The sequence below is a fragment of the Chelonoidis abingdonii genome, chromosome 1, assembly GCF_003597395.2.
Source record: "Chelonoidis abingdonii isolate Lonesome George chromosome 1, CheloAbing_2.0, whole genome shotgun sequence".
Lineage (NCBI taxonomy): Eukaryota > Metazoa > Chordata > Testudines > Testudinidae > Chelonoidis > Chelonoidis abingdonii.
This window is the reverse complement of record NC_133769.1, coordinates 49115895-49129127: the sequence shown is the minus strand read 5'-3', so window position 1 is coordinate 49129127 and position 13233 is coordinate 49115895. Positions and strand designations below refer to the sequence as shown.

General features: G+C 40.4%; 1 protein-coding gene across 1 annotated transcript in view; it reads left to right on the top strand.

Annotated features, from left to right (window-relative positions):
- Positions 1-12007, top strand: part of CFTR (CF transmembrane conductance regulator) — a 121835-nt gene extending 109828 nt beyond the window's left edge. The window contains exons 25-27 of the mRNA XM_075071370.1: positions 6287-6459; positions 8617-8722; positions 11437-12007. Of these exons, the coding sequence (XP_074927471.1) occupies positions 6287-6459; positions 8617-8722; positions 11437-11643 (486 nt within the window). The 3' untranslated portion in view covers positions 11644-12007. The remainder of the gene's footprint in view (positions 1-6286; positions 6460-8616; positions 8723-11436) is intronic.
- Positions 12008-13233: the final 1226 nt, after the last annotated feature.

The window sequence follows — 13233 nt, the reverse complement described above, 5'->3', positions numbered from 1 at the left end:
TCAGGCTTGACAAAGCCCTGGCTGGGATGATTTAGCTGGGGATTGGTCCTGCTTTGAGCAGGGGGTTGGACTAGATGAGTTCCTGAGGTCCCTTCCAACCCTGATATTCTATGATTTTTTCATTATAATCCAAATCTCTTCTTTTCTCCTCCAAAACCCCTAAAAATACTCAGACTTGGAACTGTCTGTATGCAGTTCAGAACTGTCTGTGGGCATAAAGTTTGCCTGTTACTGTTCAGTGTATGACTTAACCACAACTGTAATTAAACAAAATGTAGCTCAAGTGGTTATATTGTGTTACATTTACATAGTGTCTTAGAAACAAAACAGAGAGAAAGGTTAACACTTTGCTTATTACCCAACAAATCTGCTTTTGGCAGAGCCAAGTGGAGGAAAACGTTAATAAAACTTGCATGCAACACAGTCTGAGTGCTCTGATCTATTATTTAGCATAGGTGAGGTTTCAGGATATGGCTCTGCTGGATGACCCAGCAAGAAACACAGATGAGGAAGTTTGTTTAGAAAATTCATTGCATCATTTTTCATTCTGATGTTTTTCTGGTCATATTAAAATGTCACTAAAAGGCATAATTTTCAACCAGAATCTTTAAAGATGAATTATAAAGCTAAAATGAAAAACATCCTAATAGGTGCCTCATATCCCAACTAGCCGGGCTGCCTTGGGGGTAAGAATCGAAGATGAGCATTCAGCACAGTAATAAGTTTTAACTAATCTTTGTCAGAAATATTTTTCAGTCATTGCAATTCCCTAGCACTTCTTGGCTTACTAAAGACAACTCAGAATGCAGCACTTTATGACATCACTCCTTCCAACACATGCAGCAACTTATGTCATGAAAAGATGCATTCTGGGATGGGATTAACAAACCCAGAAGTCCCATGGGAATGGAGAAAACATAGTGGAGCTTTAGATTCGATTTTACCAAACTGGTGGAAATTGATGGTTTTCTTGCTATGTTGATGATTTGTTAATGTTCTTTCAAACTCCCCAGGATACATAAACCCATGTTTTTATGGAAAAGTTAGTACAAAATTTCCTCAACTAAAGATAAGTTTGTACTATGCAAACCAGAACATCTATCCTGAAAACACTTGTACATGTTTAAATATATGCATATGAGAGTGCATGTATTTATGTTCAAGCATAAATTCTTGCAGGATTGGACCCCATATGACTATAGTTTTATTTAGCATGAGCAAAAATAACAGTACTATAGAAATCAAAATATGCTCAGAGCCAACTGTTATTAAGATATAAAAATATAAGTAATGCACATATAAGACCATATAAAAAGCCAGCCCATTTTTGAAAAATGCTTATCAGATCGTGGTAAGGAGTGCCAATATTTCAAGATGATAGAATAAAAAAAAACAAAACAAACCACAACCTTTGCACTTACCTTTTAATGTCTGGTAATGTATGGTACAACATTGCCAATCCCAACAGTCTTTTTCCACCTTTATCATCACTAGTCTCGCGCTCCCTTGTTTCCATGGCAATCTCCAAAAAGTACAAGAGTCTGTGTCAAACCTTAGGAGTCTCTCTCTCTTGAGGAGGGCCACACATCTATTGCGTAGATTCAGTTTAAAAGCCGCCAGCTTCAGGATCCAGGCAATAGTCGTCAACCTCTCTGGTCACTCTCAACTTTTGGGTAACCAGCAGCATAATTACCTACAATCCCAAAGGAACATACAATTATACAACCCAGAAATAAGCTGGACACACACCAATCGCTTTTGGAACATAAGGAAGTCTTTCTCTGATGAGATTTTTGAACCTGCTTAGGTGTCATTTAATGCTATTCAGAGTGGCTGTAAGATAGCTCTGGTAGCATTCCACATTTCACTTTGCACAGGTATAAGTGATGACTAAGGCTATGAGACCGTCACGGAGGTCACGGATTTTGTGCATTTAGATGAGCCTGCATGACTTCAGTCCCCACTTGGCAGGGCTTGGGCTGTCAGCCCCCTAACAGCAGGGCTTCAGACTTTGGTGATTTGTTTATTGGCCAGGACCTGTCTATGACTTTTAATAAAAACACCCCACAACAAAATCTTAACTTCAGTGATGTCAGGATACAAGGCAGTGAAGAGTTAGGTCCCGGCTCTCACTCGCTCCCGTTCAAAGAGAAAGCCAGCTCTTCCCATGAGGTCCTGGTCAAGTGATGAGTATCACCTGATTCCATTAGTGCAGATTCAGCAATGAACTCCTGCTAGTTCACTTTTCAGGAGCTCCATTTATCTGCTAGTCCTGATCAGACTCTGGGGCTTACAAATGGGGCCTTTATTCCCAAAGCTTCCTCAGTTCAGATCCAGGGCATTAATGTGTTCCTATGCCTTCTCTGGGGTTTCTTTCCCATGCAAGACAATTAGCGGTGGAGCGGCTCATGTCCAAGGGAGTGCTCCTGTAAAGCCCTGAAGATTCTGTACACCCCATTACATATCCCTTTCCAACAGTTTATCCCTGCCTCTGTCTCTCTCTACCATCTTCCCCATTCATTATCAGTCTTTGCCTTCATTTTGTTTCTTCCCAGTCAGCTCTGCTCAATCACGATCTCCCTCAAACACCCCACCTGGCCACTGTCTCCCCCTCACCCCATGGAATGGACAAGAGAGCCAGCCAACCAGCACCAGAACAATTCTCTTCCCCCTTTTGTATCCTGGGCCTATGGCAACTCTCGGAGTGGGGCACAGTCTGCTTCCTGCATCCAGGGCTTGGCTGGCTTTCTCTCCCTGCTCACAAGGTCCACAGCAGGTTCTTTCTTTTTCTTCCCCACATTCCAGGGAAGAGAGTGCCTTGATGGTTCCTTCCCATCCCCCTAAGACAGACTGCAGTGGAAGTTCCAGGGATGAGAAGTGGGAGTTGGTTAGTGGCTGTAGGTTCAGACTAGAGCTGATCAGAATTATTTTCGTCTCCCAGTGGAAAATTTTGACTAAAATGATGGGGGAGGGTCCCTCTTACATCAAAACTTTTAATAGAAAAATTAAATTTTTATCCAAAAACAAATATTTATTTTTGAGTGAAAATTTTGGTTTCCACATGGAAAAAGACAATTTAAAAACAATTATTTTATATATTTATTGAGACATGCAGACACTTTCTGGGAAAATGTTAGTTTGGTCAAAAAACAATTTTCCAGTCACTAATATTTGACATAACATTTTGAAGCAGGTGTAGCTGAGAGGGAAGAGCAGTCTGGGCTCTCCTCGCTTAGTCTTCTTGGAGCCTGAGAGTCCTAGGCATGGGACACTGCTTCTACTGCTGAATAGTCAAGCAAATTCTAGTGGTGTTTTTTGGTTGGGAATTTCCTCTCCAGATATAAACTAAAAAGGAGATTTTTAAAGAGCTAGGCCTTATTTACAATACCAAGAAGAATTTTTATTTGAAAGTGCATTGTTAGGGAGCAGCGGCCATTCTGGGACATAACACAAGGAGTCAGGAAATTCCCTTTAAGAAAAAAACTGCCCTCTTCAGTTTTTTGGCATATAAAATAATAAACTGAAAAATGCAAAACAAAGAGCAGTGAAACAGAAATGTTACAGAATCATCCTATGCATTTTAAAAAAATAGGCCTGAGAGGACTCTGTGCTCTCTTGAAAGCTGGTTTGTTAGAGAATGCTACAGACAGCTGATGTGACTTGGAGAGGACAGCATAAAAAGAAAGTTAATTTTTACTTGTTCCTGTGTTAGATGCTTTTGCTCCACTTTAGCTGCTGCAGGGTGCAATGAGGACATTCATCGCTACTGCTGAAGCCAACATCACTTTTTAACTTTCTTTGCAGCTCACATTTAAGATCAAGGGCCTAGATTCACAATGGTACTTTAGTGTTCAGATGCTGAGTGTTGCAATGCCTAACTTTTGCCACTAGAACTCACTGCAATTTGCAAAGCCTGAGTTAAGTGCCTTGGCTCACTATACATTACAGGAGGAGAGATAGGCACTTCAGAATGAAATCCACAAAACCCAGCATGCTAAATGGGGAGCCAGCTAAGCTAGCCAATGGTAGATGCTAACAGGAATGCCCCTGCCCCTGTCTCAGAGATAGGCATCCAAGTCTAGGTTGCATGGAGGTACCTAAATTGACTAGCAATTCTCAGCTGTGAACCCTCTTTAGTATTAGGCATCTAAGGCATTGCCCCAAGAAGCTAGGTGGAAAGTTTCTTTATAACTTTTAGTCCAGTGGCTAGGGTACTGATCTTGGTTGTAGGAGACCCTGAGCTCAAGGCCCTCTTTCACCTGATGAGGAGAAGGGATTTGAATTGGATGTGCCACTTCTCAGGTGCATGGCTTAGTCATCAGCCTATGGGATATTTTGATGTAGGTCTCTCTCAATCTCCCCTGTTGAAGCTGTTGCATTTTGGATAAATAATTAGAGTCAGTTCAGCCAGAGAGAGAGAGAGAGAGAGAACAAGCACACAAGCATGAGAATGGCTCCACTGTCTGGTTTTTAGAGGATTAACCCCAGATGTAGGTGACCAGGATCAAGTCCCCCTTCTGCAACCTTCACCCCCCCCCCCAGCTGTTTTGTGTCAACTCACCTGAGGACCTGATGCAGTAGCCAGCCTCTGAGCACACCTAGCAGCTCAGGCTCCGCCTGTGAGTAAGACAGCCAAGCACCTATCTTCCCCTGGTTTGTGAATTATCCGTGGTTTAGGCAGGAGAAAAATGCTCAGACGCCTAGAGGCAGGCAGTAGTGCGCATGCCCAGAGGCAGAAATATATTTGTCTAGGGAACTATACTGCAAAAACGTAGGAACCCACTGGGTTCAGCTGGATTTTTGTGAATTGCACTGAAGCCTAAAACTGCGATTTAGGCACATAAACCTGGATTTAGGGACTTAAGTGCTTTTGTGGTTCAAGATCAAAGTATGGAACGACTAAACTTGAACACTCTATTGAGGTGCTGTTGTAACACTGACAGACCCTGGTTGTCGGTGGGCAGGATCGAACCTGGGATCTTTAGAGCTGAATGCATGAGCCTTTACTGCATAAGCTAAAAGCTACTTGGCTGTTTGCTAAGGCTGTAGCAGACTCATTAATCTCTAAGTGGTCTCAGTGACACAACATCACACCCAGGTGGTGTGTGGGCTACGCTAGCACAATATTTCAGCATCATCATGTTACAGTGCCATGCAGACTCCCTAGGTCAAATTTTGCTCTCAGAATCAGAAGAGCAGCAAAGAATGTACATCAGAACAGAATTTGGCCCCGAGACCAGCGCAGACATTGTTTTAGAATGAAAGCGTCCTTTCTACTTGTATCAGTTGGCTCAGTGAATAAGCAGATAGCTGAGCAGTGAAGAAGTGAGGAGTGACCTGCACACAGCTAGTATGCTGCTGAAAAAAACCGAATACCAAATGGAATTCTTCAGAACTTCATCATCTGGGCTCAGGCATTCTGCTTTGCTAGAGCTCCTGTATTAGATGAAAAGGAAGTGGATTTGGAATTCTTCCTGCCTTATGATATAGATTAAAATGAGTTGCAAAATTACAAATGGCATTTGCAAAACCAGTTTTGCCCTTTAAAACTACTATTTTCAGTTTTACTGTAAGTTGTTGCATAGCTTATAGCACTACGATAATGCACATTTTTGAGTTTTGGAATTCACAAAAGCAGTTGGTAAGGTAAAAGTTTCTCTGACAATGCCAGTGAAAGATTGTGCAGGCCAAAGACTGTAGCGAGTCTAGGCATTTTGGGGAAACATGCTAAAGTGTGTGATGTGTGGTGTTCTTGTCATCTTTCAGACAAAGGAAGAAGTGGATGGAAATAGTCTTAAAGCCATGGTTACAATTGCTTTGGAAACCTGTGTTATTTTCTCTACTGGTGTAGTGTGCTGTGTGAGATTTCTACTCCTAGTAACTAAGGAGCCCTGGCTGCTGTTGGAAACATCTTCCCTCAGCATTACTGGTGACGCACATCACCACTGAATAAAATAAATTGCTTTGCTTTTAGACGGCTAACTCAGAATGTTTTGGTCAAAACACCAAATCTCATTATGTCTTATAAGCAAACAACTTTAACTCTCAATGTTCTGACATATGCCCCAGTGTTCAGTCTGAATCAAAAATGGATGATCTTTCACTTCTTCCAACTCCTTGTTTTGAATAATTTTATACCAAAGATTCTCATTTCTTCAGATAACATTTTCTGCTTAGTCTCAGAATCAAAAGGCAGAGGGGTTAAAAGGATGGGTTGCCGTAACAAAGAACCAGCAGTACCAATTTCTGTCATACAGCTTTCTCTTTTGATTCTTCTCTCCTGCAGGTTGGACTGAAGTCTGTAATAGAGCATTTTCCAGGCCAGCTTGATTTTGTTCTTCTAGATGGTGGCTATGTCCTCAGCCATGGACACAAACAATTGATGTGTCTTGCCAGATCAGTTCTCAGTAAAGCTAAAATCCTGCTGCTTGATGAACCAAGTGCTCATCTTGATCCTATGTAAGTTTTCCTGATTCTTTACTATATTCCAGTGTGAGGTAGGGAAGTCAGTGAGACAGCACAGCAGAGAAAGTTATTTTGTCATATTTCTAGTTCTTTTTAGGGCTAGATTTCAACTTAAGGTACAGCCCTGAGGAAGGGATGGTATATAAACTGTCCCATCCCAGTAGCTACCCTGGGAATCATTGTGCCTTACACGCGGTCCTGTCCCTACTTTCTCTTTGCTCCAGTAAGATTAGTAATTTACAGGTGAGCTGTACCAATGGTACATTACTACCCCTGCATTGGGCTCAGCTACTCTGCCAGAACATGCATGGTAGAAAGAAGAGTGCCATTCCCTACTTTTCTCTGCCTAGCTGTTCCCAGGAGAGAGTAAACAGGCAAGTATCCTCACTTACTCCTACACAGTCAGAGGGTCTGGGTACTCCCCTGGGTTCTTACTCCTTTGTGTGGATGTACAATTCAAGTCACAATTTACCCCTTAATAAAAATATTTACAACTTACTTCAAAGGGTACTATAAACACCACATCTGGGAGTTAGGTACATTATATGTGGGGAAACTAACACAGAGGGCCAAATTCATCCCTAATGCATAACTATATCTCCATTAACTATATGAAGTCTCAGCTGGACTCAAAGGGGTTAAGGGAATTGACTGAGGCCACAAAGCAAGTCAGTGTCAGAACTAGGATTAGAAACCCAGGAATTCCTGGCTGTTAGCCCTGTGCTCAATACACAAAAGCATGTTATTGTTCTGATTACTAATTATTATTTCTAGCACAGTAGCACCAGGAGGGCAAGGCCCCATTAAGCTAGTCACTCTACAAACATATAACAAAGACAATCTCTGCCCCAAAGAGTTCACAATATAACTGTAAGGCTGTAGTGAACAGGTGGATCTAGCAAACAACTTAGAGGGAGCACAAGGAAACAACGAGGGAGTTTCCTGGAATGAGCTCCTATTTTAGAGCTTTATAACTCAGCAATAAAAACACTTTATCTTTTGTCTGAAACTTTTAAAACAATCTCCCTACCAGAGCAAAAACTGCAATATTTGGTTAAATGTTCACTGAGGCTAATGTGAAGGATAAAAAAAAAGAGAGAGAGAATTCCTGTGATGAATTCATTCACTGTATAGCCACTTGACTGGTATAACAGTGTCTTTTACTGGTTTGAAATAAAAATATTTTCAGCCTATAAAAAACAGTGACTGCACGTGTGAAATACTTCTTTCTTGTAATATATTTGATTAAGTATCAAATTGTTACAGTTGTTCTGAAACCATTTCTCAATTGCTAGTGCCTCTCCCTGGAAGTGTCTCCTATAACACCACTCATTTTTTGATGTAATTCTTAGGAACTGGAAGTCTGAGAGGCAGCACCTTGCAGAGATATTAATACCTTAGACATTGTCCACTGAACAATATGGAATGAGAAAAACCACAGGCCATTGAAAGATTACAGACTGGAAGACATTTGTTAATTCTAATGCCTTTTCAAGGTGCCAGAGCCTTAAATAAGTCAATAATTGTCAGCATGTGTGAATACAAATAATGTTTAGAGCTAACACCACCACTATTATAATTTTAGCCCATGCTCTGGGACACTCCCACCTCACAGGGTCCTAGACACTGGATTCCAGCCCCAGCTGGGACATCTACACTGCAGTTAAACAGCCTGCAGCCCGAGCCCGAGTCAGTTGGCACGGGCCAGATGTATGTTTTTAATTGCAGAGGAGGCATATCCTGAGTGTGGCACTTTATGATAGCACAGAATACACACTTGTAAATACACTGAATGGCGAAAAGCACAGGCCTAACTAAACACCACTGCTGTGTTTGGTAGAATATGAACTAGTTCAATTCATCTCTAGCCAAACCAGAGAAATAGGGGAATTACCCCAAAATAATTTTACTAAAATGAACATCATAAATTTCTATATACATTATAGAATTATAAAAATGTGTCAAATAGTTGTAATTACAACTTAAATTTTATAATTGCAATCTACTGTAGCAGGAATGTAACTTTGTGTGTGTCATTCTGAAATCTTTACATTGTGCAGCTCAGTATTAAAAGACTTTAAGTTGAAAACTTCCTAAAATGTGCCAATTTCTGTATAATATTCTACATGCCAAAACTGTTTTATCTTTCAGAACCTTTCAGGTGATTAGAAAAACACTCAAGCATGCATTTGCAAACTGTACAGTAATACTCTCAGAACACAGACTGGAAGCAATGTTGGAATGTCAGCAATTTTTGGTGAGTGCTGTATCTTTTTAAAGTGATTTCCTTATAATTGACAGATATGGGCTTTGTACAATATTTTAAGTAACTCTTCTATGGTTAGATTACCCATATCTGCTGCCTAGGGTTAGTTCAAATACCTGGTGCCTTCTTTATTCTAATTGGCTGGAAGTGCCTAAGAATTGTCATCTTATTGTACATTATTACAACAAATATGCAGGTGTCTGTACCTGTTTTTAATTAATATGAGGACATATGGGCAGAAGAGTAACTAGAGAACTGCAAGAGAAGTATCCTGCCTAAGATGGTTAGACTGCTGTGTTTCTCTCCAGAAACAACCTGAAATTTCCTTTCTGTGTTAAAAACTGTTAATCATTTGTTAAGGAAATACCAGTATTGTGGTTATGTTTTTTCATGAGATAACAATGGCTAGTAAAGAAAATGGGATGAACTGTGTGTGAAAGCTGAGACGTGGCTCTTAAAATCGGATATTTTCCTGTACACTTTCCTGGCTCTCAGAGAGAGGGGATGTTTTAACATTTCATTTGCTACCATATGGCTCAGAATATACATTTGGTCAAGTGCATGGTTTTTTCTTTAAATTATAGCAGTTTTAGAGTTGCATTGCTATGCAGTTGGATAGCAGGAATATAATCTGAAACAGAAGTGGACTATGCAATAAAAGAGATATACCCCTTGTGAACCACTATTCTTATTCTATATACTGTATACTCATGTAAAAGATGGAGTTCTTTGCATAGACCATTGTGGAGCCTGATTCATTAAGGTCCTTTCTAGTTATACCTTTTAATTCACAAACAAAAATCTTCTAACACACAGTTAAAGTGTATTTCAGTGGAGTTCTGCTAACACCCAGAAAACATACATTCTTTCCAAACATTTAAGAATTATTTAATTTAAAAAATGAGAATGTCTGGAAATGAAAAGATAAGGGATCCAGTCAATTCTCCAAGTACCACTATCACCCATGGAATGTATACCATATACCTAGGCATATCTTTTCCCCGTGGTCTTGCCCTGTAATGGAAACATACTCTATCGAATCCATACAAGCTGAGTGGGAGAAGATGGGATATTGGACAGTGGAGGGAGAGGGGTTTTATTCACACAGAAATGTTTAGGCTCAAAGTTTTAGAACTAGATGTTTTTAACCTTTTAAAGTGTAACATGGGTAAAATGTGGTGCTTTCCCCTATCCCCTTCCACAGTCCTGATCACTCAGGTACATTCCAGTCCCCTATACTCATCCTCAATGCCCCCTCAGGTACCTTCCCTTCATCACTCCTTGCAAGTCTCCATGTACCCCTCCTCCTTCCTTCCCCTAAAGCTCTCCATTGCAAGATCAGGTAGCAGAGCTCTTTGTCCCCTACACCCAGCCCAAACGCCAGTCTGCCCCCAGCTCCATGCCTGTTCATATTTTTCCTCTTCCCACCTCTGGGGCTGGATTAAAGCAATTGGGGCACTAAACACACTCTCACATAGGGACTGGCCCTGACTCTGTGCTGTGCTAACACCCCCCATGCACCTAATCCCAGTGCCCTGCCCCTCATTGGGGTGACAATGGCAGGAAATTAGATTGGTATAATTGCGTTGCTCAGAGGTGTGAAAAATCTACCCATTGTGTGATGCAGTTAAACCAACCTAATGCCCAGTGTAAACAGTGCTACTCAGGAGAACATGCTGGTGTGTCACTGTAGAGGCTTCTGTGTAGACAAGCCCATAAAGGGACTGGAGCTTTCTTCAGGCAAGTCCAAAATACCCCAGAAAAAAAGCAAACAAAGAAAGCAAAATGGCAAACAATCCTTAATGTACATAGTTTCTTTTAAACAGCACAGCAAGAGGGTCAGTTCCTGCTTGCTTCCTAGCCTGAGGCTTTATCTACATCTGAAAGTGAGATTGATACAGCTACATTGGTCAGACGTGTGAAAGATGCAGCCTAACCCCAGTGTACATACAGCTATGTCAACAGAAGAATGGGTGCATCAACACAGCTAACATCATTCGGGGAGATGATGTTCCTATACTGATGGCAAAACTCCTTCCATGGGCGTAGGCTGTGTCTACACTACAGGGTCATGCTGACATAGCTACACTGACATAGCTATTCCGGTATAGTCTCCGTAGTGTAAGCGCAGCTTGACTTTGATGTGGGAAAGCCCTCCCCCTTGGTTCCCTTCCACCAATCTTCCAGTACTTTTTTGTATATCCCTGCTTTAATAAGCCCCTGGTTAACCCCTTCCTTGCTTACTTTGGAGTGGATTTATTATATTATGAAGCTCTTTATAATATAACTCTTTGTAATTCCCTCATGAACTGCACCTGGATTCCTCCAGCCCCCACCAAAATACAAGAAGGCACCTTTCAGCAATGCCAATAAAACGAAACATATTGGGAGATTAAGGTCAAAACTTTCGTAGTTAAGATGAGCTAAAGAGAGAGAGAGTAAAAAAAAGGACCATTTTTGAAACTGAGCACCAGGAACATTTCCCAAACACCATAATTTTAAAACTCCTCTTCTGGTCTGTAATGAAAATTAGTCAGTCATTTCACATTTCAAACTATGTAAAAACAGTTTTTTGCTCTTTCCCCAAGAAAAGTTCTTGAACTTTTCCCTCCTGTCAGTCTGTGCTACCCCGCTAGTTTATTTAGTTAACTGAATTCTATCAGCACTATTGATATAGGTCTAACTGACTGAACATGTTTCATTAGGTAATAGAAGAGAGTAAAGTGCGGCAATACGAGTCAATCCAGAAGATGCTGAATGAAAAGAATTCCTTCAGGCAGGCTATCAGCTACTCCGATCGCCTGAAGATATTCCCACTACACCGCAGGAATTCAAGCAAGCGCAAGTCTAGACCCAAAATCAGTGCCTTGCAGGAAGAGACAGAGGAAGAAGTGCAAGAGACCAGGCTGTGAGAATGGGTGGAAACGCTTCCTCTTAGGAGCTAACTGGTGGAGTTTGGGGGAATAGAGTACTGTACCTCAAAAACGGAAGAAGCGTGACCAACACCACTGAAATTGCAGGAACAAGCCCAGATTCAAATTTTCAGGAGGCATTAAATGATATTTATGGAAATGGTTGCCCTCCAATGGTTAAATTGTGTGTGAGGCATTACATATCCTTGAAGATTTACTACTTGTTCTGGTAAGCCAGGCTTCCTTGTAAAAGCTGCTTTACTGTGGAACAAAAACTAGAAGATGGGCAGAGGTAGGAACCCGTTTAGACTAACTTAATCATTTCATCAAATTTTCAAAACTTTTGCTGACGTGTGTTTGGGAGGAGGGGAAGGTGGCAGAAGAGGAATGTTAAAAAAAATCAAGCTTAAATGGAAAACACTAAAATAAAAAAATATACAATGATAGTTTTAGGTTCACTTACTCCCTGAAAAGGGGTTGAGAAAGCACGAGTGACCCCTCGGAATATTTCCTCCTATTCATTCTTCAGGCACTTACTGTATCTCAGCACTGCAGAAAAGGTAAATGCCCTTTCATAACACTGCAGAGCTCCAAGCATGCAGGTGACAATGAAGGAAGAAAAGGATGTTGGCTTGCAAGCTGCTCAACATTGTCATTTCTCAGCGGTTAAAAGATGATCATGGGACTTAATATTTCCTTTTGGAATCTAGGAGACTATTGGCCTAGCCTTGCAAACAATAATTGGGTGGAGTGTATGTTAATATGGGCAGTCCCCTTGTAGTAAATGGCAGGACTTCAAACAGCTGAAGAGTAATATTCTGTGTGTTTAGGTCAGACACCTTTACATGCTTTTTATCATAGTTTGTATAAAGAACAAAAACTTTGAAGTAGACTTTAATAATGGAATCAGTTTTTATATGCTTCTGTTTTGCAGTTTTCAGATGCAACTGAACGTTTCTCTAGAATATTTTATTTATTTTAATATTGTTCCAAACATTTATTACGAGAATGCCGTATTTTAAGAGTGATTATGCACTATAAAGAAAAATATATTTGTATAAAAAGAATTTTTATATTTGAAACATCTCCTTTTTATGCCACTAGTCCTTTTTATTGCATGTTATAGTAAAACTGGAAAAAAAATGACAGTATCCCAGAGACATCTCCACTAGCATCCTAAGTCACTGTTATTGGGATGCATGGAAGCATTCTGGCAAGACAAGTATGTTAAGCTTCTATATAAATAAAAATTCACTTAACTCAAACTGCTTATGTAACAAGTCATGATAGTTGCAACAGAAATATTCTGCTGCTCCACTAAGTGAACACTGCCTACCAAACAAAATACATTTAATTTTTTATTCTATTTATTACCAAAGTAGACAACATGATGTACAGCATGTCAATAAAATTAAGACTGTGTACAATTCCACTATCTGGCTTTGTTTGGTTTGTTAAAAAGACAATTCTACTGTCTATTTCCTTCTGGGTTTTATATCTTATGGTTGCTAAGCTAAATGCAGATGTATAAAAATGTCTCTGGAAACAGGGTTGAACTTTCCAAGCCCTTGTAAATTGAGATGTTCTCTC